Below are 24,806 nucleotides of genomic sequence, written 5' to 3'. Positions count from 1 at the left end.
ACAGATCAAAATATACCCTAAATCACTAGTGTATGGCTTTGTTCTAGTCTCCTGCCTGATCACATTCTCTCCCTTTGTTTTTCTTTTTTTTCTTTTTTCTTTTTCATTTTAAATCTTCTTTCTTTTTAAAAACAACTTCTTATCAATTCCTTTTATAAAATCTTTTATAATTTTCATCTTTACAGTCATCTGCCATCCCTTCATTGTATCAACCCTTATTTTGTACATATATAAGTCTTTCTTCCTTTAAAATTTTAGCAGGCACTTTCTTTTAACAGACCAAAATATGCTGAACAGCTAGTGTGTGGCACTGATCTATGCACTAGCCTGATCATATTTGATCATATTCTGGTTTTTTTTTTTGTTTTGTTCTGTTTTTGTTGTTTTTATCTTTATCTTTTTCCTTTTTTTTTCTCTTCTTTCTTTCCCTTTCTTGTCCCCTGGTTTCAGGTCTTTTCTGATTTGTATAGAGTATATTTGCTGGAGACGTTGTTAACCTGTTAGCATTCTGTTCTCTCATTCATCTGTTCTCCTCTGGACAAAATGACAAGACGAAAAATCACCTCAGCAAAAAGAACAAGAGGTAGTACCGTCTGCCAGGGACCTACTCAATACGGACATTAGTACGATGTCAGACCTAGAGTTCAGAATCATGACTTTAAAGATACTAGCTGGGCTTGAAAAAAGTGTGGAAGTTATTAGAGAAACCCTTTCTGGAGAAATAAAAGAACTAAAATCTAATCAAGTCGAAATCAAAAAGGCTATTAACAAGGTGCAATCAAAAATGGGGGCACTAACTGCTAGGATAAATGAGGCAGAAGAGAGAATCAGCGATATAGAAGACCAAATGATGGAAAATAAAGAGGCTGAGAAAAAGAGAGATAAACAACTACAGGATCACGAGGGCAGAATTCGAGAGATAAGCGATACGATAAAACGAAACAACATTAGAATAATTGGATCCCAGAAGAAGAAGAAAGAGAGAGAGGGGCAGAAGGTATATTGGAGCAAATAATAGCAGAGAACTTCCCTAATGTGGGGAAGGAAACAGGCATCAAAATCCAGGAGGCACAGAGAACCCCTCTCAAAATCAATAAAAATAGGTCAACACCCCAACATCTAATAGTAAAACTTACGAGTCTCAGAGACAAAGAGAAAATCCTGAAAGCAGCTTGGGAGAAGAGATATGTAACCTACAATGGTAGAAACATTAGATTGGCAACAGACCTATCCACAGAGACCTGGCAGGCCAGAAAGGACTGGCATGATATCTTCAGAGCACTAAATGAGAAAAATATGCAGCCAAGAATACTATATCCAGCTAGGCTATCATTGAAAATAGAAGGAGAGATAAAAAGCTTCCAGGACAAACAAAACCTAAAGGAATTTGCAAACACAAAACCAGCCCTGCAAGAAATATTGAAAGAGGTCCTCTAAGCAAAAAGAGAGCCTAAAAGCAGCATAGATCAGAAAGGAACACAGATAATATACAGTCACAGTCACCTTACAGGCAATACAGTGGCACTAAATTCATACCTTTCAATAGTTACCCTGAATGTAAATGGGCTCAATGCCCCAATCAAAAGACACAGGCTATCAGATTGGATTAAAAAACAAGACCCATCAATATGCTGTCTGCAAGAGACTCATTTTAGACCCAAAGACACCCCCAGATTGAAAGTGAGGGGGTGGAAAACCATTTACCATGCAAACAGACACCAAAGGAAAGCTGGGGTGGCAATCCTTTGGTGTCCGTTATCAGACAAATTAGATTTTAAACCAAAGACTGTAATAAGAGATGAGGAAGGACACTATATCCTACTTAAAGGGTCTATCCAACAAGAAGATCTAACAATTGTAAATATCTATGCCCCGAACATGGGAGCAGCCAATTATATTAGGCAATTAATAACAAAAGCGAAGAAACACATTGACAGCAATACAATAATAGTGGGGGACTTTAACACCCCCCTGACTGAAATGGACAGATCATCTAAGCAAAAGATCAACAAGGAAATAAAGACTTTAAATGACACACTGGACCAAATGGACTTCACAGACATATTCAGAACATTCCATCCCAAAGCAACGGAATACACCTTCTTCTCTAGTGCCCATGGAACATTCTCCAGAATTGATCACATCCTAGGTCACAAATCAGGTCTCAACCGGTACCAAAAGACTGGGATTATTCCCTGCACATTTTCAGACCACAATGCTTTGAAACTAGAACTCAATCACAAGAGGAAAGTCGGAAAGAACTCAGATACATGGAGGATAAAGAGCATCCTACTAAAGAATGAATTGGTCAACCAGGAAATTAAAGAAGAATTAAAAACATTCATGGAAACCAATGAAAATGAAAACACAACTGTTCAAAATCTTTGGGATGCAGCAAAGGCAGTCCTGAGAGGAAAGTATATAGCAATACAAGCCTTTCTCAAGAAACAAGAAAGGTCTCAAATACACAACCTAACCCTACACCTAAAGGAGCTGGAGAAAGAACAGCAAATAAAGCCTAAACCCAGCAGGAGAAGAGAAATAATAAAGATCAGAGCAGAAATCAATGAAACAGAAACCAAAAGAACAGTAGAATAGATCAACGAAACTAGGAGATGGTTCTTTGAAAGAATTCACAAGATTGATAAACCTCTGGCCAGACTTATCAAAAAGCAAAGAGAAATGACCCAAATCAACAAAATCATGAATGAAAGAAGAGAGATCACAACCAACACCAAAGAAATACAAACAATTCTAAGAACATATTATGAGCAACTCTATGCCAGCAAATTAGATAACCTGGAAGAAATGGGTGCATTCCTAGAGATGTATCAACTACCAAAATTGAACCAAGAAGAAATAGAAAACCTGAACAGACCTATAACCACTAAGGAAATTGAAGCAGTCATCAAAAATCTCCCAAGAAACAAAAGCCCAGGGCCAGATGGCTTCCCAGGGGAATTCTATCAGACATTTAAAGAAGAATTAATACCTATTCTCCTGAAACTGTTCCAAAAAATAGAAATGGAGGAAAACTTCCAAACTCATTTTATGAGGCTAGCATTACCTTGATCCCAAAACCAGACAAAGACCCCATCAAAAAGGAGAACTACAGAGCAATATCCTTGATGAACATGGATGCAAAAATTCTCACCAAAATACTAGCCAATAGGGTCCAGCAGTACGTTAAAAGGATTATTCACCATGACCAAGTGGGATTTATCCCTGGGCTGCAAGGCTGGTTCAACATCCGCAAATCAATCAACGTGATACAATACATTAACAAAAGAAAGAACAAGAATCATAGGATCCTCTCAATAGATGCAGAAAAAGCATTTGACAAAGTACAGCATCCTTTCTTGATCAAAACTCTTCAGAGTATAGGGTTAGAGGGTACATACCTCAATATCATAAAAGCCATCTATGAAAAGCCTACAGCGAATATCATTCTCAATGGGGAAAAGCTGAGAGCTTTTCCCCTAAGGTCAGGAACACGGCAGGGATGTCCACTCTCACCACTGCTATTCCACATAGTATTAGAAGTCCTAGCCACAGCAATCAGACAACAAAAAGAAATCAAAGGCATCCAAATCGGCAAAGAGGAAGTCAAACTCTCACTCTTTGCAGATGATATGATACTGTATGTAGAAAACCCAAAAGACTCCACCCCAAAACTACTAGAACTCATACAGGAATTCAGTCAAGTAGCAGGCTATAAAATCAATGCAAAGAAATCAGTGGCATTCCTATACACCAACAACAAGACAGAAGAGAGACAAATCAAGGAGTCGATCCCATTTACAAGTGCATCCAAAACCATAAGATACCTAGGAATAAATTTAACCAAAGAGGCAAAGGATCTGTACTCAGAAAACTATAAAATACTCATGAAAGAAATTGAAGAAGACACAAAGAAATGGAAAAACGTTCCATGCTCATGGATTGGAAGAACAAACATTGTGAAGATGTCAGTGCTACCTAGAGCAATCTACACATTCAATGCAATCCCCATCAAAATACCATCCACTTTTTTCCAAGAAATGGAACAAATAATCCTACAATTTGTATGGAACCAGAAGAGACCCCGAATAGCCAGAGGAATCTTGAAAAAGAAAAGCAAAGCTGGCGGCATCCCAATTCCGGACTTCCAGCTCTATTACAAAGCTGTCATCATCAAGACAGTATGGTACTGGCACAAAAACAGACACATCAATCAATGGAACAGAATCGAGAGCCCAGAAACGGACCCTCAACTCTATGGTCAACTCATCTTTGACAAAGCAGGAGCGAATGTCCCATGGAAAAAAGTCTCTTCAACAAATGGTGTTGGGAAAATTGGACAGCCACATGCAGAAGAATGAAACTGGACCATTTCCTTACACCACACACAAAAATAGACTCCAAATGGTTGAAAGACCTAAAGGTGAGACAGGAGTCCATCAAAATCCTAAAGGAGAACACAAGCAGCAACCTCTTCGACCTCAGCCGCAGCAACTTCTTCCTAGAAACATCGCCAAAGGCAAGGGATGCCAGGGCAAAAATGAACTATTGGGATTTCATCAAGATAAAAAGCTTTTGCACAGCAAAAGAAACAGTCCACAAAACCAAAAGACAACTGACAGAATGGGAGAAAATATTTGCAAATGACATATCAGATAAAGGGCTAGTATCCAAAATCTATAAAGAACTTCTCAAACTCAACACCCAAAGAACAAATAATCCAATCAAGAAATGGGCAGAAGACATGAACAGACATTTTTCCAAAGAAGACATCCAAATGGCCAACAGACCCATGAAAAAGTGTTCAACATCGCTCGGCATCAGGGAAAGCCAAATCAAAACCTCCATGAGATACCACCTCACACCCATCAGAATGGCTAAACTTAACAAGTCAGGAAACGACAGATGCTGGCGGGGATGTGGAGAAAGGGGAACCCTCCTACACTGTTGGTGGGAATGCAAGCTGGTGCAGCCACTCTGGGAAATAGTATGGAGGTTCCTCAAACAGTTGAAAATAGAGCTACCATACGATCCAGCCATTGCACTACTGGGTATTTACCCCAAAGATACAAATGTAGGGATCCGAAGGGGTACGTGCACCCCAATGTTTATAGCAGCAATGTCCACAATAGCCAAACTGTGGAAAAAGCCAAGATGTCCATCGACAGATGAATGGATAAAGAAGAGGTGGTATATATACACAATGGAATATTATGCAGTCATCAAAAGGAATGAGATCTTGCCATTTGCAACGACGCGGATGGAACTGGAGGGTGTTATGCTGAGTGAAATAAGTCAATCAGAGAAAGACATGTATCATATGACTTCACTGATATGAGGAATTCTTAATCTCAGGAAACAAACTGAGGGTTGCTGGAGTGGTGGGGGGTGGGAGGGATGGGGTGGCTGGATGATAAATATTGGGGAGGGTATGTGCTATGGTGAGCGCTGTGAATTGTACAAGACTGATGAATCACGGATCTGTACTTCTGAAACAAATAATGCAGTATATGTTAAGAAAAAAAAAGAAGATAGCAAGAAGGGAAGAATGAAGGGGAGTAAGTTGGAGGGGGAGACGAACCATGAGAGACGATGGACTCTGAAAAACAAACTGAGGGTTCTAGAGGGGAGGGGGTGGGGGGATGGGTTAGCCTGGTGATGGGTATTAAAGAGGGCACGTTCTGCATGGAGGACCGGGTGTTATGCACAAACAATGAATCATGGAACCCTACATCAAAAACTAATGATGTAATGTATGGTGATTAACATAACAATAAAAAATTATTTAAAAAAAAACAAAAACAAAGTACCACAGGCTGGGGGTGCTTGAACAACAGAAATTTATTTTCCCACAGTTCTGGAGGCTACAAGACCAAGATCAAGTTGCTAACAGGACTGGTTTCTGATGAGACCTCTCCCTTTGACTTGAAGATGGCCACCTTCTCACCGTGTCCTCACGTGGCCTCTCCTCTGTGTGCACGCATCTCTGGTATCACTCTTATGTGTCTTAATCTCCTCTTCTTATAAAGACACCAGTCAGATTAGGGACCACCCTAATGGCCTCATTTTAACTTAATAACCTCTTTAAAGGCCCCATTGCCAAATACAATGACATTCTGAGGTGCTAGGGGTTAGAGCTTCAACAAATGAATTTGGGGGACACACAATTCAATCTTTTAACACTTATACTGAACCAAGGGACTCATGAGCAAAACAGAGGCTTATAAGAGAATGTCCCTCAAAACATCAGAGATCCAGACTCCCAGCCCTAAGAAGAGATTGCCTCTGTGGTGTTCGGCTGCAAGAGAAGGGGTTGGAATAACCTTGAACCAGTCAGAGCATCGTGGCACAGCAACTTCCTGTCCTCTTTCTCCTCCTGCATCATTGGTGGTGGTTGATCAGGCGAAGCATGAATTTTAGGTACAGCTCGGTTTCATATACTGCAGCTATGGTGGGACTTGAAACACATTCGTCAATCTACCTGAGATCTCAGTTTCCTTCCCTGTCGAGTGGTTGTGAGGATTAAATCCAGCGTGAAAGACTGGGCCAGAGCAGGTGCTCAGAAAACAGTTTCTAGGGTTGACTTGAATAAGCAGAGCTTACTGTTAATATGTGGTTTAGATCACCAAAAAAAGTTTGGAAAAAATAGGCGGCTTAGGGCAAATTGTTGGGCCTAGAGACTGCGTGTGCTACATTCTGTTCAATCTCCTGTCCTTTGGCCTCCCTCCACCCACTAATTTAGAAGTGCAAGGTGAGGGGAGCTGGTGCATGCTCAGACCCCACCCCACACCTAAGTCAGAGGTGGCTTCAGTGGTGATCCTGGGCCTGTTTCAAAGGCAGGCCAGGAGATGCTCTCCCCTTCTTTGTTTCGAAACCTCACCAGGGCCCCTGCCTTCCTCTGTCAGCAACTTCGCTGACCATCCCAGATATGTAGAAATCACTGCCAGGACCTCTGCTCTGGCCATTCACTGCTTGAATCTGGTGGGGGAGGGAGGCTCCCAGAGAGTTACGAGATAGAGACAGATCTCTCCCATTGTCTGGGTGGCTAGCAGAGCTGAAGGAAGGGCATGAAAGTAACCAGGAAGGAGTACATAAGAAAAAGGAGGCGTTCACAAGTCAGAATCAGGCCTTAGAAGTCGATCAGGCCACTCCTCAGCAGTGGAGACCAGTTCTTCCCAGCCCATGTGTTGCGCCGGGGTGGCCAGTTTTCCAGTTTATAATCTGAACAGATCCTATATCTCACATTTATACGAGATGTGTTATTTGTAAAGTTTGGCACATGCTATTATGATTAATAAATCCACATATATTTAGAAGTATTTTTAAATGTGCAGGTTTTTGTCCTTGTGCATTTCTCAATGAACTAAAAGCGTACCGCTCAAAAGAGGTCCTCCTACTCAAAAGGCTGGGCATCACCAGTGATTTTCCACAGAGAGTTCAGCCATATGAGTGCCACAGGGAAAGCAGTTAACATTAATGACAACCATAAAACCAGCTGGCGTTCATGGAGTGCATCTTCTCTCCCAGGCTCTCTGCTAAGTGCTATATGCACACCAGATCTGGTCACCCTCTGGACCCCTGTCCCCTTTGGCCAATCACTATCCTATGGCACGGAGATGTCTCTGCCTTGTTTTAGGATTGTTTGTGCACTTGTGTGAGCTCCCTCAGAGCCAGAGACTGCCCTGTTCATTTTTGTGCCCTCCAGTGTCAAGGAGAGGACAGAGACCCTCCTTACTTGTCCAGTGAACGGGACTGAATAAACAGAGGTCTGACCATTTGTGCCTCTGTCCAGTCCATAAATGGAATATTCAGGAAGGGCAGAAGAGTTGGTCAGCTCTGCCCATGTAAGCCTTGCACATTTGACTCAAGCTGGCTCACACAGAGCCGCCAGCCTGCCTTTGACCAACCTGGCCTTGACCCCTCCCTGGCCGCAGGGGGCAGCAGACACTCGGAGGCTATAATCCTTCCCACACCCAGCCCAGCCTGTTCCGAGAAGCTGCTCTTGGGCGTCAGGGGGGCAGTGTGGACCTCCGGAATGCTCCCAATGTTCCTTTTGTTCCCAGAGCGCCATAGGTTCATGGGTAAGGAAGGTCCAGGCTCTGAGCAACTCCCCAGGTATTTCACCTCTTCTCTCTGTCTTCCTCTCAAGGCTTCCTCCTGATCTTGGCACTGACCGAAGCACTGGTATTTGCCACCCAGGAACCATCTCCCAGAGAATCTCTTCAGGTCCTCCCCTCAGGCACCACCCCAGGCACCATGGTGACAGCATCCCTCAGCTCTACCAGACACTCTTCCGTGGCAACTGCCCCCACTTCTGTGGTCTCACTGACCCCGCAGCCCGATGGACCCTCCTCACAGACTGCAGCTCCCATGGCAATGACAGCGCCCCATCCAGATGGACACCCTCCTACAAACACCATCTCTACCATCATGGCGACAGCAACCACCCCACAGTCTGAAGGCCCCCTGACCACAGGACCCCTTCCTGCTGCCATGGCAACCACATCCTCCCACTCAGAGGGCCATCCCCAGGGGGAGGCTGCGCCCACCATCCTGCTGACAAAGCCAACGGGACCCACCAGCCGTCCCACCACAGCACCCACCCGGGCTACCACACGCAGGTCTCCTAGGCCCCCAGGCTCTTCCCGAAAGGGGGCCAACAGTTCATCACGCTCTGTCCTGCCTGCACCCAGTGGCCACTCTGGGAGGAAGGAAGGCCAGCGGGGACGAAATCAGAGCTCTACACACCTGGGGCAGAAGCGGCCCCTGGGGAAAATCTTTCAGATCTACAAAGGCAACTTCACAGGGTCTATAGAACCTGACTCCTCCACCCTCACTCCCAGGAACCCACTCTGGGGTTATTCTTCCTTGCCACAGCCCCAGACAGTGGCCACAACCATGGCACCCAGCAGGACCTCGTGGGCACCACCCACCACCCCCCTGGTGCCTGCAGAGGACAAGCCAGGCCTTAGCAGAGCAGATCAGGGGGGTGGTTCCACATTCACCAGCCAAGGAGGGGAGCCGGACACCACTGTAGCCTCAGGTGCCCCTGCCAGTCCACAACCTGCCCCAGTGCCTTCTCAGCGCCCCCACGGTGACCCACAGGATGGCCCCAGCCACAGTGACTCCTGGATTACTGTCACCCCTGACATCAACAGACCTCCATCTACCAGCTCTGGGGTCTTCCCAGCCACCGCGGGGCCCACCCAGGCTGCCTTCAATGCCAGTGTCTCAGCCCCTTCCAAGGGGACTCCTCAGGGAACATCTTCAACCTCGCAGGCCCCAGCCCACCCCACCGGGGGCTCAGAAAGCACTGTTTCCCAGGCCAAGGAGGAGGCTACAGCCACCCCCACCATGACCAACAGGGTGCCCAGTCCTTTCTCCACAGTGGTGTCCACAGCCACAGGAAACTTCCTCAACCGCCTAGTCCCTGCCGGGACCTGGAAGCCTGGAACAGCAGGGAATATATCCCACGTGGCAGAAGGGGACAAACCCCAGCACAGAGCCACCATCTGCCTGAGCAAGATGGACATCGCCTGGGTGATCCTGGCCATCAGCGTGCCCATCTCCTCCTGCTGTAAGTGCCTCACCCTCTCCTCACTCCTCCCCTTTTCCCGCCTCTCCCTTTATCACATCAATTTGTCTGTCCCCAGAGTTCCTTTGCCCCAGACCTGGGAAGTTCCTACCAAGTAGGCTGCAAAACTTTCCAGAATTATAGGAAACCAGGTGGCAGGACAAGAATCATGGGTTATCCCTACCCCTAGTCCTCAGCTCTGCCAGGCCATGGCTCAGATGCCCACTCATCATAAAGACAGAGCTCCCAGAAGTGGGGGAGAGCCTTCCAAGTAGTCCCGTCCAGCTCTGAATTGCGCAGAAACACCAAGCTGGAGAAGTGCCATGGCTCACCCAGGAGCCCAAAGTTAAGTGAGAGATAGGCCTGGGATGGAAGGTCACCGTCTTCCTGCCCAGTGCTCTTGTCATGACACCACCCTGCCACCCTCAGCCTCAAGGGCAGCCTGCTAATAGCTGTAGTGACATGGCGCCAAGACCCTGTAGGTGAACACTGGCACTTCTAAACATACATCCTTCAAGTAGCAGAGCCCTCACCTTCCTCTCCCACTTCACATCCATCTTTCTGCCTGTCTTTTCTCCCCTCCCTCATCTATTCTCCTTCTGCTCTTTCTCTCTTTCTCCAAAAAAGGAGAGGGGGCTTTGATCTTGCAGGAATTTCTATTAGCCTTAACAAAAGCAGCAGTTCCTATAGCTAAATTGAGAGCTTGAGAGAGTTACGTGTGAATTTAGCTATTCTCCTCCCCAGTTTTATTTGTTCATGGATGGTGTGAGCTGGATGCAGTGTGGACCTCATCATTGCTTCCACTGGTACTGGTGGAGAAGGGCTCTCCCCAGGCCACCAGCACCTCCTTGCTGCTGCCTGTCACTCCTTTAGTGAGAATTTGAGAGATCCTTCTCCCTGATGTCTCCATAAAGAACCTGCTGTAATCACTCAGAACCTTAGGGCTTCCTTTATGTCTTCCCGATGTACTTGATCGTAGATTCTTAGAGTTTCTCTAATAACCTCACAAAAATCCTCACTAATTTTAGCTTCCCCCACCCCTACACAGTTATCATCTGGCCTCCTTCTGAACCCTTCCATGGGTGAGAAACCCCCCGTGCTCCTCAGTCATTGGACAGCCCATTCTCCTTTGACTCCCTCAGGTTGTTAGCCAGCTTTCATGGAAGCCTGACGTTTGTCTCTGTAATTTCTACTCTATGGTCCTAAGCCCTCTGAAACCACAAAAAAAAAAAAACAGTCTATCTACCAACTCCTGAAACATTTGAAATGGTACTCAGAGACAGGTTTTCCTTTTCTAAGCTGCTCATCCCTATTCCTTCAAGTCTCTTTATAGGGCCGCCTTGCCCGGGCCCTACCCCATCATCTGCCACTCTGGATGACCACAAGTTTATCCCTGCTCTCCCAGAAGGGAGCATAGCATTCCACATGCCCAGCCATGGCAGAGGAGAGCAGATGGTGGTTCCTTTGTTCTGGACACTTCAGTCAGACTCAGGAAGCCAACACTGGTATCAGCTCTGTTGGTTGTACTAGCTGTCACATCACACCATAGGCTCATCCTGATCTCAAGAGGAATGAGTCCCCAGAAACTTTCCACAGAGGAGGCTGTTAAGCCAGCTCTCCCAGCCCTTCCTCATGCCATGGGTCATTTGAACATTAGTGTAGGAGGTATATACCTTTAACAGAGCATAATTTCTTTTTTTAAAAAATTTTTATTGTTATGTTAATCACCATACATTACATCATTAGTTTTTGATGCAGTGTTCCATGATTCATTGTTTGTGCATAACACCCAGTGCTCCACACAGAACGTGCCCTCTTTAATACCCATCACCAGGCTAACCCATCCCCCCACCCCCCTCCCCTCTAGAACCCTCAGTTTGTTTTTCAGAGTCCATCGTCTCTCATGGTTCGTCTCCCCCTCCAATTTACTCCCCTTCATTCTTCCCCTCCTGCTATCTTCTTCTTCTTTTTTCTTTTCTTAACATATATTGCATTATTTGTTTCAGAGGTACATATCTGTGATTCAACAGTCTTGCACAATTCACAGCGCTCACCATAGCACATACCCTCCCCAGTGTCTATCACCCAGCCACCCCATCCCTCCCACCCACCCCCCCCACTCCAGCAACCCTCAGTTTGTTTCCTGAGATTAAGAATTCCTCATATCAGCGAGGTCATATGATACATGTCTTTCACTGATTGACTTATTTCACTAACAGCATAATTTCTGCTTGGTGTTGTACCAACAAGATCTTTTTTTTTTTAATTTAATTTAATTTTATTATGTTATGTTAGCCACCATACAATACATCATTAGTTTTTGATGTAGTGATCCATGACCAACAAGATCTTTTTAAATCTAGATTCTGGCAAAAGCCACCTCTGCCAGCTTTTTGTTTCTTTCTAGTTGATAAGCAAAGCAAACTTTCCATGTCAAAAGTAGGCAGCCTACTTCTGCTCAAGGACCCAATTCAGGAAAAGTGAACATGTTTGCAGGTTGCATATTTTATTCATTCATTAAGTGCTTTTTTCATTTATTGTCTCTCATGGAAGCCCACATGAACGCTTAAAACTGTGATTATCCACTTCTAAAACAGAAGAATGATAATGAGAAAATGTAGCTCTGTGAGCTAAATAGTGGTCATATTTGAGAAGTAACCACATTAGAGACAGCTTTCTAATTTTCCATTCTTTACGTGTCTCTCGAAGCTTTAGTTCCCATTATTTTTAATCAATCCATCCTCAAAACAGACTAGCCAGAGGAATAAAAAACATAAACATACTATGCAAGGAACATCCCTTATAGGTAGGGACTAAGTCACCAGGTGAATTGACTTGCCCAGGGTCCCAATCACATAAGTCAGCTCAGATCCAGTGGTAGAATCTGTCTGATTCAACACAATATTTCCCAAGTGCGTGCCAAGCACTAGGGAATCAAGATATAAGATGTGGTTGCCTCCCCCAGCTCCCAGAGCCCTCTCCCCACCTGGGCCTTTCTCTTTGCCTGAGCTGGACAGCACAGAGTAGATCTAGCCTCCGCCCCACAGGCCACACCCACCTGTGTTTTACAGTTCTAAAAAGACTTCTACAGCCCTTTTTGCCATGTGTGAGTTTGAAATTAGATCTTACTGCAAAGCCAGAAAACCTATGGGCTGCCTAAACCATGCATAATAATGTCAGCCAAGACAGAAACGAGGACACAGCCTGGAACTGCACCTAGAGAATGCTCCCGGCACTCTGAAAGGAGCCTTCAGGTACTGGGATAGGACATACTACTTTGTAAAGGAACCTATGAACCCTTTGTTCAAAGTGGACTCTTGCAGCACCTTGGAACCACAGACTCTACATCCTTCAGCATCTGTCTTGCATTCCCACTGTCTACATGGGAGACTCCCCAAAGCCCTCACTCGCCAAGATCCCTGCCTTAGCCCTAGCTGCCCCCACATAGAGCTCCCTACCCTGCGTCATGGCCCCAACCCCCGGGGGGCCATCCTGTGGGGGCTCTGTGAAGGTCCTGATGCAAGGGACATCAAAAACAAAACAAAACAAAAAGAATACTTGTCCAGCTTCAGAATACCGTGCTCTTTCAAAGCACAGATGCGTAAATATCCAGGCTGCTTTCATAGCCCAAGCAGACTTCTTCCAGCAGCTGCATTTATCCTAAAACTCACCCTACTGCCCTCCAAGAAAGGTCTTCTTTGCCAGTTTGCCATATATTTCAGGCAGTCTGGGTTAGTAGCAAAGTGCATGCATAGATTTCCTCACATCTGGCTTTTCAGACCAGCCCTGACCTTGTCCCTGCTTTCCTCCATCTACCAGAAACCAGACTTCAGGTGGCCAGGCTTGCTAGGCAGATGGTTGAATCCCCTGCTTCTGTTGGAAGCAAGGGGAGATCATAACAAATCTCAGGCCTGCCCAAGAAGGGCTGTCATCAGTTCCACCAGCCCTACCATATCTTGAGCCCCACCCAATCACCGGAAGGATATATGTGCGAGGACTGAGAAATGCTTTGTCTCCTGAGCCATGCCAGAGACAGCCACACAGGGGTTCAGATGTGCTGAAAACCGAAACTGATTGGATCCGGGCCACATTTGGCTGGGGCAGAGGAACCACGTGGCTCTTGAGCTGGTCTCTGCTGCCACCATCAGGATGCAAAGAGCCCACCACCTCCTGTTAGAACCCTCTGAGCCTGGCACTGAATTGGTCCTCGCCCACACCTGTCAGTGCTCTGGGCTTTCATCAGGAGGTCAGTTTTGTGGCTCTGCCAAGCTCCCTGGCTTCTCCTGCACATACCACATCCATTCTCAAGAATGTCTTCACCCTGCCTCCCTGAAAAAGATGAAAGGCTTTATGGGTGGTGAGAACAGTAACCAGGCCAGCTGCAGATGTTTTTCAACACCAATCTAAGTTGAGCCTGGTGAAGCAGAGTAGCACCTCTTTCTGCCCCCAGATATGTGAGGGTCCATGCGCACTGCGCCCCAGAGCATTCTGGCTTCCTTCCAGACCTGCGGTTAATGCCATTAGATACATATATATATCTCTTACAGGCCCAAAATGACTTTGTAGTTATTACATAAGAAAACATGGGTCAGAGTTACTCTTTCCATGAAAAGAGTAGAATAAATTGGAATGAGGAGGAAGTGTGACCAGGAGTGTGGAAGGGAGTATGTCTCCTTGGGGCTTATGAACTAACTGAAGCAAGGGGGATGGGGAGTGGGCTCAGAGCCAGGCAGCGTTGTCCAGGGGCTGTCACCTCAGCTGGACCAGGGTACCATGCTCTTACAACTCTTTTCTGTGCTTCCCAACCAGCACCCCCTGCTGGGAGCCTTCTAGTCCCAACCACCAAGATGGGGAGCCAGATAGCCCCCAAACCTGGTTTCTCCAGGCCTATAGCCTCATGTCCAGCCTGGGCTCCTTCCATATCCTGAGGCCTCCCTGAGCCTCCTTTCCCAACCCCCAAAGTAGGGAAGTGATTGTCCAGAGGCTGGGCTGGTCCCTCACGCTGGCACCACTGGACCAATCCTCCCTTCCAGGATTTCAGTTTTCTCATTTTCAAAATCAAGGAGCCAAACTGAAATATGTTACAACTACCTGTCTTCTAACTTTTTTTTTTTTTAACATTAAACCTGCATAAATCACTGGAGAAGAGGCCTGGTATGACAAAAAGGCTTGGCTCGTGGAATCAAATATGTCACAGCACCTCTCTTGCTGGCCACCTGTGGGGCTTGGGCACATTACTTAATCATTGGTCCTATACTCTGGTTTCTCTTTAGATTGTATAAATCTTTCGCCTTTTACTTAACCATTGGTCCAATGTCTTCTCACCTATAAAAACAGGACTAATATCCACTGTGTTAGCCCAGGGCCTTCAAGAGGCAGATGCCAGGGGCGCCTGGGTGGCTCAGTCGGTTAAGCATCTGACCCTTGATTTCAGCTCAGGTCGTGATCTTGGGGTCATGAGCTCGAGCCCTGCATTGGGCTCTGCACTGAGCATGCTGCCCACTTGGGATTCTCTCTCTCCTCCCTCTCCCCCTCCCCACTCACTCTCTCTCTCCCTCCCTCTCTCTTAAAAAAAAAAAAAAAAAAGGCAGTTGACAACATGGGCTTGTGTTTGCACAGAGTTGTGTCATTTACAAAGTGCTTCCCCATGCCTCACATGTGTTCCCTGCAGTGTTCAGGGCAATATAAGACAACAAGCATCACCCTGAAGGTCACAGAGACCCAGGTCAAGTTTAATTAATTACCTGAGTGATCAAGATCAATTTTGTTAACTTCCATGAGCTTCATTTGCCTCTTTTGCAAAGAAGAAGAGTAATAGTACATTTCTCAGACAGCTACTTTGTGGGTTAAATCAGACCGAAAGTGCCTAGGTCAGTGCTGGGCATATATTGAGATTCCATAAGTCTGAACTGTACTTTTTCTTGGATGAAAGGTCAGGTCACCAAAATAATGAAAGTTCTAAATCACAGGTGGTCCCTTGGCCTTGAGCCACTCAGTAGTCAGTCATGTAGCCCAGTTTTTCTTGCTCTTACGGAGGGTACTGGAAGAACAAGAAGAAAACTCTCATTAAATAAGCACTGACTGTGCATCAGGCAGTGTGCTCAGCATTTTGCATTCATGATCTCTAGCTCTCATGACAGCCCTGTGAGTCCATAGTAGTCAAGTGTGATGAAGTGACTTACCTAATGTAACACGCAGCAGAGTCAGACTTGAACCCAGGCCTTTTGGGCTCCACGCCCAAGCTCTTTCTATGGCCAGGCCAGCTTCTATTGTAAATGAAAGGGCACTTGAGAAGTACTGGGAATTCCCAGAGAGAAACAGTCAGGCCTAGAGCACTAACAACATTTGAGGGGAGAAAGCTAGGAACAGAGTTCCCTGTTCCAACCCCCAGACCATCCTGTAACAGGGCTAGCCCTTCCCACGAGGCAAGGTCCTGGTCCCATGTCCCAAAGAGGCCCAGGCTCTGGAGCCAGGGGCATTGTGGGCTTGGGGGAGCACTGGACTGGGGGTCAGAGGACCTAGACTCTGCAACCTGTGCCAATGCAGGCTAGCAGCATTATGGCCTCTGTTTCACCAGTTTGAATTCCCCCAGGCCATTTCATCACCCCAGTTCCAGGAGCAGGATAGAAGGGTGGTGACAATGAAGAATAAACATGCCAGAAAGGGGGGAATCTTGCCCCAGCCCAGCCATTCACAGACCTGTGACCTGTGGCAAGTCAGCTGCATGCTTTGGACCAGTCTTCTCATCTGTAAAATAAGGAGATGCCCTAAATCAGCAGATTTTCAGGCTGAGTTCTCCATCTCCCCCCTCCTCATCCCCATTCATCCTTCAATCACCTCCTTCTTTGGAAGGAAGGGAGTGAAGAAAAAAGGAGAACTTGAGTTTGGAAATTTTTCAAAATTTGAAAGTCTATACCAGCCAGTCTAAAATTTCTTTCAGCTCAAACATTCAGAAATGTCCTTTATATCTTTAAAACTTTTTTAAAGGTATCTAAAAAGTAATGAGCAAATTAGAAGTCTTTCTGATCAAAGCAGGTTGGATCAGTAGAAACTTGCCCAATCTCTTGCCTTTGCCTGGAAGCCTTCTCAGGTTGAGGTGCCAGCAAGGCCAGCAGCTGAGAAGAGAGCTACAGAATTCCTGGTGTCATCCCGCAGGGACTGAAGGAGTGGGCCCTGATGTCTCAGCCTGTATGGGTGCCAGCTTTTGCAGATACCCCACACCCTGGCAGGTTCAACCCCATCCCCCACCCCCCCTCCCACCCCCCAATGCTGGCCAAATCCTCAGGCTGCTGTGGGCAGTGCTGGCACTCTGCTGCCGCCTGGTGGTCATTGCCATCATGGTGCTGGCCTCTGGACTGCTGGGTCTGGGGTCCCCTCTCCCCAGCTCAGATGGTCGGCACCTCTAAGATGTTGAGTGCAGCCCTGCCCACCCCTGACCTGGAGTTACAGCCACCTCACAGGCTGTGGTGATGGTAAGCCTGGCAGGGAGATGCCCAATCTTCATTTACTGGCTTCTCCCCGAGAAGGCAACTGTCATCCTTGTCAAAGCATCACCCATTGCACTATGTGAGCCTGGACAGGCCACCTTACCTCCCCAATCTCAGAAGTCTTCCCTCTTGGCAAACTGAAGCCCCTCTGTTCACACACCTGGTTGGTTAGCAACATCCAAATATACTCATTCCCTCCCTGGAGCCCTCAGAGAAAGTCTCAGAGATTGGACAGACGGGGTCACACATTAAGGTCACCTCAGGAAAGCCTTTCATGATCACCCTAAAGCATTCTCTCCCCAACTTCTCTCCACTGTCTCTCTCACTTCCCCCTATTTTATTTTCTTTGAACAATTATTGCTATCTGAATTTACCTTATATTCATTTTGTTTATTATAGATCATGTGACCCCCTCTGTGCCCCTCCATACACAAACTAGGAGGGATGTTTATGACACAGGGCAGCCTTGTCTCTTTTTCACTCTCTCTCTCCTGGAACCTGGCCCAAAGTTGGCATTCGATGCATGTAGATAATTGTTGAACCAACAAACAAATTAACGAATGCGGTAAGTGGCTGAATATATGACCATCACAGACCCACCTGGAGACTTGCATCCGTCACTCAGCAATGCTGGCTCCTTGCTTGTCTCCCTCCCCATCTCTGACCTGGACTCTCTCTACAGCTGTCTTGCTGACAGTGTGCTGTTTGAGGAGGAAGAAAAAGACGGCCAACCCAGAGAACAACCTGAGCTACTGGAACAATGCCATCACCATGGACTACTTCAACAAGCATGCTGTGGAGTTACCAAGGGAGATCCAGTCCCTTGAAACCTCTGAGGTAATGAGCCCCAAACCAAGAGGTGCCTCTGGAAGGTCCGGCCCCACCACAGGGAATAGCACAGGCTCCAGAGTAAGCTGTGGAGCATCTGCTTGCTTCTTAGTGTCTTGCTCCTCAAAGGATGGTCCATAGACCAGTAGCAGCAGCACCCAGGAAACCAGTCCACACCCCAGCCCTACTGAATCAATCTGTATTTTAGCAAGAATTCCCAGGTGCTTTCTGTGCATGTTGAAGTTCAGGAAGCACTGTTCTTGGGACGCTGGGTTGCTGGAAACAATTCAATAAGTATTCATTGAGAACCCATTTTGAGGCAGGCAGTCTCTGGGAATTGTGAAGATGAGAGCTTGCTCTCAGGGGGCCCAGATTCCAAGATGTGGTTAAGGTGTGAGCCTCAGGCACCATTCAAAAGCAAACACACTAGGGGAGGTACAAGAAGAGCTGCAGAGGGCTGTAGAAACCAAGAAGAAAGCCTTCGCGGGGGGTTAGGAAGGATAAATGGGTTTTGACAGGTGTTCCAGCAAAGGAAGTAACCCGAATAGAGGCGGAAATGTGGGCTACACACGGCACATCATGGGAGAACAGAATACATTGGGTCAGGAAGTGTTGCCCAAAATACTCATCTGGCCAGTGAGAGAGCTAGGCCGGTAGGAGACCGGGTGCTCCTTCTACTCTTACACGGAGGGTGAGGCAGAGGCCAGGGCACAGCAGGAAAGGGAGATTGATTAGGCGTGGGCCTGAATGGGTCTGAATGGAGTTTATACTTCAGTCTTGGTCATTGAAAGTTTTGAGCTTTGTGTGACCTAGTTTTAGAAAGATTGTGCTGATGGCCTGGTGAAGGTACTCTGTGTGTGATTAGTGAATGGATAGGAAGGAGAGGAAGGGTGGTTTAATGCATGAATGAATGGATGGAAGGACAGGCAGAAAGACAGATTCAAAATAAGTAGTCTAGCTGGAATGCAATCGAGATGGCCCAGGAGAAAGATGGCAGACATCTGAGTAAAAGCAGAGAGAACTGAGAAGAGTTCTTCTGGAGACAGTCCCTTTTTCCCCTGCGGACCCATCCCCCACCGCAGCCAGGGTGGGCTTTTATAAACATAAATGTGATCACATCACTCGCAGACTCAGAACCCTTCAGGAGCTTCCTGATGCTCTTAAGTTCACAGTTCTGCAGGGCCTGTGAGGTGGACCTGGCCCAACTGTCCAGCCTCATGTCGTGCCACTCTCCGTCTCATCTACTGAGCTCCAGCCACACTGGATTTCTTTCCATATCTTTGTGACACCAAGTCACATCCCATTCTAGGGCTGTGCAAGACTGTTCCTTCTGCTGGAATGTGTTCTGTCCCTCCCCAGCACTCCTTCACCCGTCATTCAGGCCCAGTCTGTCACTTCCTCAGAGAGGCCTTCCCTGACCTGCCAGGCTGGGTTCTGCTCTCCTACCATATGGTCTCAGCTCCTTATGCTTTTCCATCATGGCACTTACCAGAGTTGTAAGGATGTAGCTGCTGGCCTGGTATTAGTTTAATATTTCACTCCCCAACTAGAATACCCAGTTGCTTCCACACTGTGAAACCCAGAGGTCGGTTCTAAGCATATCTCTTACTCGATCTGCCAGCAGCATCAGCACCATCAGTCATTTCCTCCTCAGAAAGTTTCTCTGTCTTCACCCCATCCGGTCCTGGCTCTCCCCCACCTTTCAGCAGCTCCTTCCCAGTCTCCATCACTGACTCCCAGTCCTTTTGCCAGCCTCTCATCACTGCAGTGCCCGGGCTCAGTCTTCCCACTGCTTCTCTTCTCTCCCTACTTAGTTTCATGACTTTAAACACTATCTCTGCACCATTGACTTGCAATTTCCATCTCTGGCCTTGACATTTCCCCTGCATCCCAACTCAGGTACCCAGCTACTGCCATGCATGTCTAATGGGCATCCAAATTCAATATGCCCAAGATTGAACTGTTGACTTCCCCTCCCCGCCCAAATACCCAGAAGTTCCCTGGTATTTCTCATTACATAGATGGCACTGCCAGCCACCTTTTTCTCTCACACTACACATCCAGTCTATCAATAGATCCTCTTGGTTCTTCCTACATAGGAGTACTTTTCACCACCTGCACTGCTGCCTCCCTGAAACCATGGATTGCTGCAGTAACTTCTGAAAACAATGTCTCTGCTACCTTCTTGCCTCCGGTAGTGTATCCTCCACACGGTACCCAGATGATATTCTCAAGGAAGGACTTCACGTCTGCCATGGCTCCCAGCCGTCAAGTGGCTCCTCTTCACACTTTGAATAAAATCCGGATTCCTTTTACCAGACCCTTCATAGGCTGGCCCCTGCCCACCTCCCTGGCCACCTCCTGCCAGACCTTCCATTGACTACACACTTGAGCCACACTGGGCTTTGGCTCTTCCTCAACACAGTCCTTTCAACAACACAAGATTGCTCTTGTACCTATGTAAGATGCTATTTTCCTGGTTCCACCCCTCACTTCTTTTGGGTCTCTGTTCCAGTGCTGCCTCTTCAGGAAAGCTTTCCCCGACTTCTCTATACAGAGTAGAAGCCCACCCTCCACCCCCACGGTTTTCTGTCCTCTTTTCGGCTTTATTTTTCTTCAGAGCACTTCTTACCACCTGGTATTGCATCATTCTCTGTTGACTGGCCCGTTCTCTGTCTTTCCTACTAGAATATAAGCTGCCTGAGGGCAGAAGTTTGTTCTGCTCACTGCTCTATCCCTAGCACCTAGAACAGTGCCCAGAACATGGTAGGTACTTGGTAAATGTTTATCACATGAAGGAACCATAAGTTTTATTCACAATTGACCCATCACCCAGCCCAAAGCCTAACACACAGTGGACGCTCAATAAAAAGGTTGAACTGAAAGAGCAACAGACTTCATGAAAGCATTGACCTTTATAAAGTATGGTCAGTATAAATCTTGCATAGCAAAATTAGCAACTACACTCACTGTGGTGAGCATTTCATAATGTACATAATTGTCAAATGACTATGTTGTACACCTGAAACCAATGTAATATTGTATGTCAACTACACTTCAATAAAAAATAAAAATGTTTTGGGGCACCTGGGTGGCTCAGTCGTTAAGTGTCTGCCTTCGGCTCAGGTCATGATCTCAGGGTCCTGGGATCGAGCCCCACATCGGGCTCCCAGCTCCGCGGGAAGCCTGCTTCTCCCTCTCCCACTCCCCCTGTTTGTGTTCCCTCTCCCGCTGTCAATCTCTCTGTCAAATAAATAAATTTAAAAATCTTGAAAAAAAATTAAAATGTTTTAAAAAGTGTTCCTGAGAACTATTCTAGTGAGTGAAAAAATGAGTAAGTTGGCAAAGGGGCTAGCCACGTTTGAGTGTGGATTGTGAATCTCTGAACTCTAAATTTCTCATACTCTCTTTGCAAATTGGTAAATGAAAACCAAAGCCAAAGGACAGTGTCTGTGAGCTTACTATAGAAAAGGCTCTGCTTATGCAGCATCCCAGTTAGTCATTCCAGCCCAAAGCACTGGGGCTGCCATCGGACAAAAGCCAGAGGTTCTGGTAGAGCTGCCCCCTGCAGTCACCATCCCAGGTCAGGAGGTTACAGGAGAACCAGCAGCAGGAAGGTCAGTTTGGCTTCAGAATGAGTTTTATCACTGTTTCCCTCCCAGCAGGTCTGCTGCCCTCATTCTGCTTTATTTAGAGTAATGTTACAATTTGTTCCAAATCTCTGGGCACACGCAGGCCCTGCGGACCACCCATAGCGTGGTCATGTGGTCCCAGGGCGTTTGCCCTGCACTCCACAGCCTGGGGCTGCACTCACCGCCTGCCCTGTAGCTGCCAACTCTGGTGGCTGCCAAGTGCTTTGCCTAAGCAAGTTTCTCTGGTGCCCTGCTCCCCTTCTGGGTTGATGAAAGCAGCAGAACACAAATCCAGGCTGTACAGGCAAAATTGTGATGCCCAAAATGTGCCTGGAAATTTTCCCATACGTTTTTTCCCCCTCTTCCTTCCCTTCCTCCTCCTCTTCTTTTTTCTTTTTTCTTGTCTGAGTAACTTTCTCTTTTACATTGCAGGAAGTGTCCACATGGTTCATCCTTGGTGAACACTTGCTTTGTAAAAACTATAAAATGACATGCCAGATCTCAGCCTCCAAAATTTCCCTCCACAGCTCAACCCAAAGCCCAGTGGAGAAAGGGGATGCCCTGTTTTCCTTACTCAGAGGGCCGGCCCCTGTCCACCTCTCAGATGGGCACTCAGTCAATTCCAGACATTGAAGAAAATTTTTATCTTCTGAAAAGACATTTCACCAACAAATGGCCTTTCTTCCTTTCTCTCCTTATTATCCATAAGGCAATATGTACTCCTCAAAAATTATACATGTTTTCCTTAAAATAAACTTCAGAGAATTAATTGTTTCTTCTTCAAGTGAAGACAACTAAGCAAGTCTGTCTTAAAACAGTTCAACCTTGGGCGCCTGGGTGGCTCAGTCGTTAAGCATCTGCCTTCGGCTCAGGTCATGATCCCAGGGTTCTGGGATCGAGCCCCGCATCGGGCTCCCTGCTCTGCGGGAGGCCTGCTTCTCCCTCTCCCACTCCCCCTGCTTATGTTTCCTCTCTCACTATGTCTCTCTCTGTCAAATAAATAAAATCTTAAAAAAAAAATAAAAAAATAAAAAGGAAAAAAAAATAAAAAATAAAACAGTTCAACCTTGGCATATTACCGAGTCTTTGCCCTGAGGTAGCCTATAGGTTCTGAGACATCAGTTTTGTTTTTTTTTTTTAGAATTGGAACAAGCTATGACTTTTTTTTTTTCCTCAAGTAATACCTAGGCCTGAGTCTGTACAGACGTTTAGTTGGACCACAAATGTTTGCAGTCCTTGTTAGTCGAGGCCAAAACCTTTCAGACAATCTGATCAGTGAATTGCCTATCTCTAGGCTTTTTCATTTCTGAGGCTGTGTAGACAGACTGAATTTTTCACTTACCACCTACTGTCACGTAGAGATTCATATCTGTTCACCTCAGCACATCTAGTGCTACAAGAAATGGGGCAATAATTCTGACCAGGCTCTGGGAGGACTCAGGAGGGGTAGGAATGAGCCCTTGAAGGCTCAGACAGGTGGGTGGTAGGAGAGGAAAGAGGTGAGAAGTGTAGGGTCTGAAAGTGCAGGCAGGAAAAGCCACCAGGTCTCCCAGAGATCTGTGAGAAAGAGGCAGGAAGGAGAGTCTGGGGCCCACACAGACCCAGTTTTGCCCACAAGGGCAGTGAGCCATGCGCTGTCTGTCGCACATGGCAAGGCCTCTCAGACTTCTACACGGAGAGCAATGTCATCTCTGGCAACCTGAGCTGGGAGTCATTCAGGGAGCAGGAAATCTTTTCCAGAAGCTGCTATAAAAATCTGAAAGCAGAGCAGAGAGGGCTCTGCACCTCAGCATTGGCAGTGAGGGCAATGAAAATGTTTACGGAGCAATCCCATGTGGAAATGGATGTCCTCATGTGTATTTCTTTATGAATGGCCACCACCTGAACCCTCCGAGTACATACTATCTCCTCCCTCTCTCCTCCCAGGACCAGCTCTCGGAGCCCCGATCCCCAGCCAATGGCGACTACAGAGACACTGGGATGGTCCTCGTCAACCCCTTCTGCCAAGAAACACTGTTTGTGGGAAATGATCAAGTATCGGAGATCTAACCACAGCAGCCCTCGCTTTGCTGTTCCCTACCTTTCATCTCTAAATTATAAATACACAAATATATATTATAAATATAATCTTTGTGTAACCCTGACTTAATAAGAAACATTTTCAGCTTTTTTTTCCTAAGAATTGTCAACATCTTTTTTATAAGTGTGGTTTAAAAAAAAAAAAACTTTACAGAATGATCTGTGGCTTTATAAAAATAAAGGTATTTCTAAGCAAAGCAGTTGCATTGATTACTTCTCTTAATAACTGTCCTTGAGCATTTGGGGGTCCCAGCAGCCCCAGGCAGATGAAGGAAGAGACAGACCTCTGGAAGTGAAACGCTAAAATGGTCAAGAGCTTGGCCCTTTGAGTGCTTCTTAAAGTTCCAGTTCTTCTTGATTCAGTGGGACCCCAATTCCTCCCCCTCCTTATGCACACCAGTGAAGGCAACTGGGCCTCTTAGGGAGAAGCAGCAGACTCGCGCACAGGGCAGGAAAAGGGAACATCTCATCACTCCAGTGGATGAGTATCTTGCCCCCCACGCAGTGGCACCACTGGCTGTCAAGGCTAATTCCATCTGAGTTCAGGACAGCAGGCAAGAGCACGCTGCTCTCAAGAGTCTGTGGAGGACCTCAGGCACCCCAAGGCCACATCCCCCTAACATCACATGACAGAGAGCTTCCACTGTGCTAAACAACAGGACTGCCTTGCCCTGGCGGACAAAAAAGGCCCCCGCTTAAGCACATTCCTGCATCCTCTCCGACACCCACATCTGCTTTCAAACTCGTGCCTTTCTCTGGAGATGGTTTAGATGTGGATCCTAACCCTGGAGCTTGGGAATGCTTGCCCTTCTTCAAGGATCAAATGTTTATTGGGGTTTAGCTTTGTTTTCTCAAAAAGCATCACATTGTGCCCCTTGAGGAACATGCTTATGTAAGAGGCCTTGAAGCGTGGAGCTGTAATTTTCTAAACCCTCCTGCGATCTTACAAAAACAAGATTGCCAAAGTGGATTGCTTGGGAAAAGACATCATTATATCCCTCCTTGGCGCTGCAGACCTGCTCGTGGGTCTGCTGGTGGGTTTGCCACCCAGCGTTCATCTCCCAGTCTCCCCTGCACGGCTGCCTTCACCAGTGGTGGGCCAGCCACCTCCCCCAGCCCACACTCAGGAGGGGTCAGACCTGCAAAGACACACCAGGGGCTTCCACAGATGGCTGCTTCTTACTTTTTTTCCTAGTAGATAGTGGT

General features: G+C 46.7%; 1 protein-coding gene across 1 annotated transcript; it reads left to right on the top strand.

The window, feature by feature from the left end:
* The first annotated feature begins 8,077 nt into the window (after nucleotides 1-8,077).
* On the top strand, nucleotides 8,078-23,570 carry TMEM108 (transmembrane protein 108). The gene is made up of 4 exons (XM_088023139.1): nucleotides 8,078-8,081; nucleotides 8,150-9,577; nucleotides 17,744-17,898; nucleotides 23,448-23,570. Exons 1-4 carry the CDS (start codon nucleotides 8,078-8,080, stop codon nucleotides 23,568-23,570), a joined length of 1,710 nt encoding a protein of 569 aa, XP_087879265.1.
* The last annotated feature ends 1,236 nt before the right edge of the window (nucleotides 23,571-24,806 follow it).

This window comes from Eumetopias jubatus, unplaced genomic scaffold, assembly GCF_037043125.1.
Source record: "Eumetopias jubatus isolate StellerSeaLion01/CBP00866 unplaced genomic scaffold, mEumJub1_p1.0 scaffold_1, whole genome shotgun sequence".
In the NCBI taxonomy this organism is placed as follows: domain Eukaryota; kingdom Metazoa; phylum Chordata; class Mammalia; order Carnivora; family Otariidae; genus Eumetopias; species Eumetopias jubatus.
The sequence above is the reverse complement of the archived record's forward strand: the minus strand, read 5'-3'. Positions and strand labels throughout refer to the sequence as shown.

Bases quoted from the DNA above. Each gene is read 5' to 3' on its own strand.
- TMEM108 (XM_088023139.1), top strand. The intron at 9,578-17,743 runs GTAAGTGCCTCA...CTCTCTCTACAG, and splicing joins CGTGCCCATCTCCTCCTGCT to CTGTCTTGCTGACAGTGTGC. The intron at 17,899-23,447 runs GTAATGAGCCCC...CTCTCCTCCCAG, and splicing joins AGTCCCTTGAAACCTCTGAG to GACCAGCTCTCGGAGCCCCG.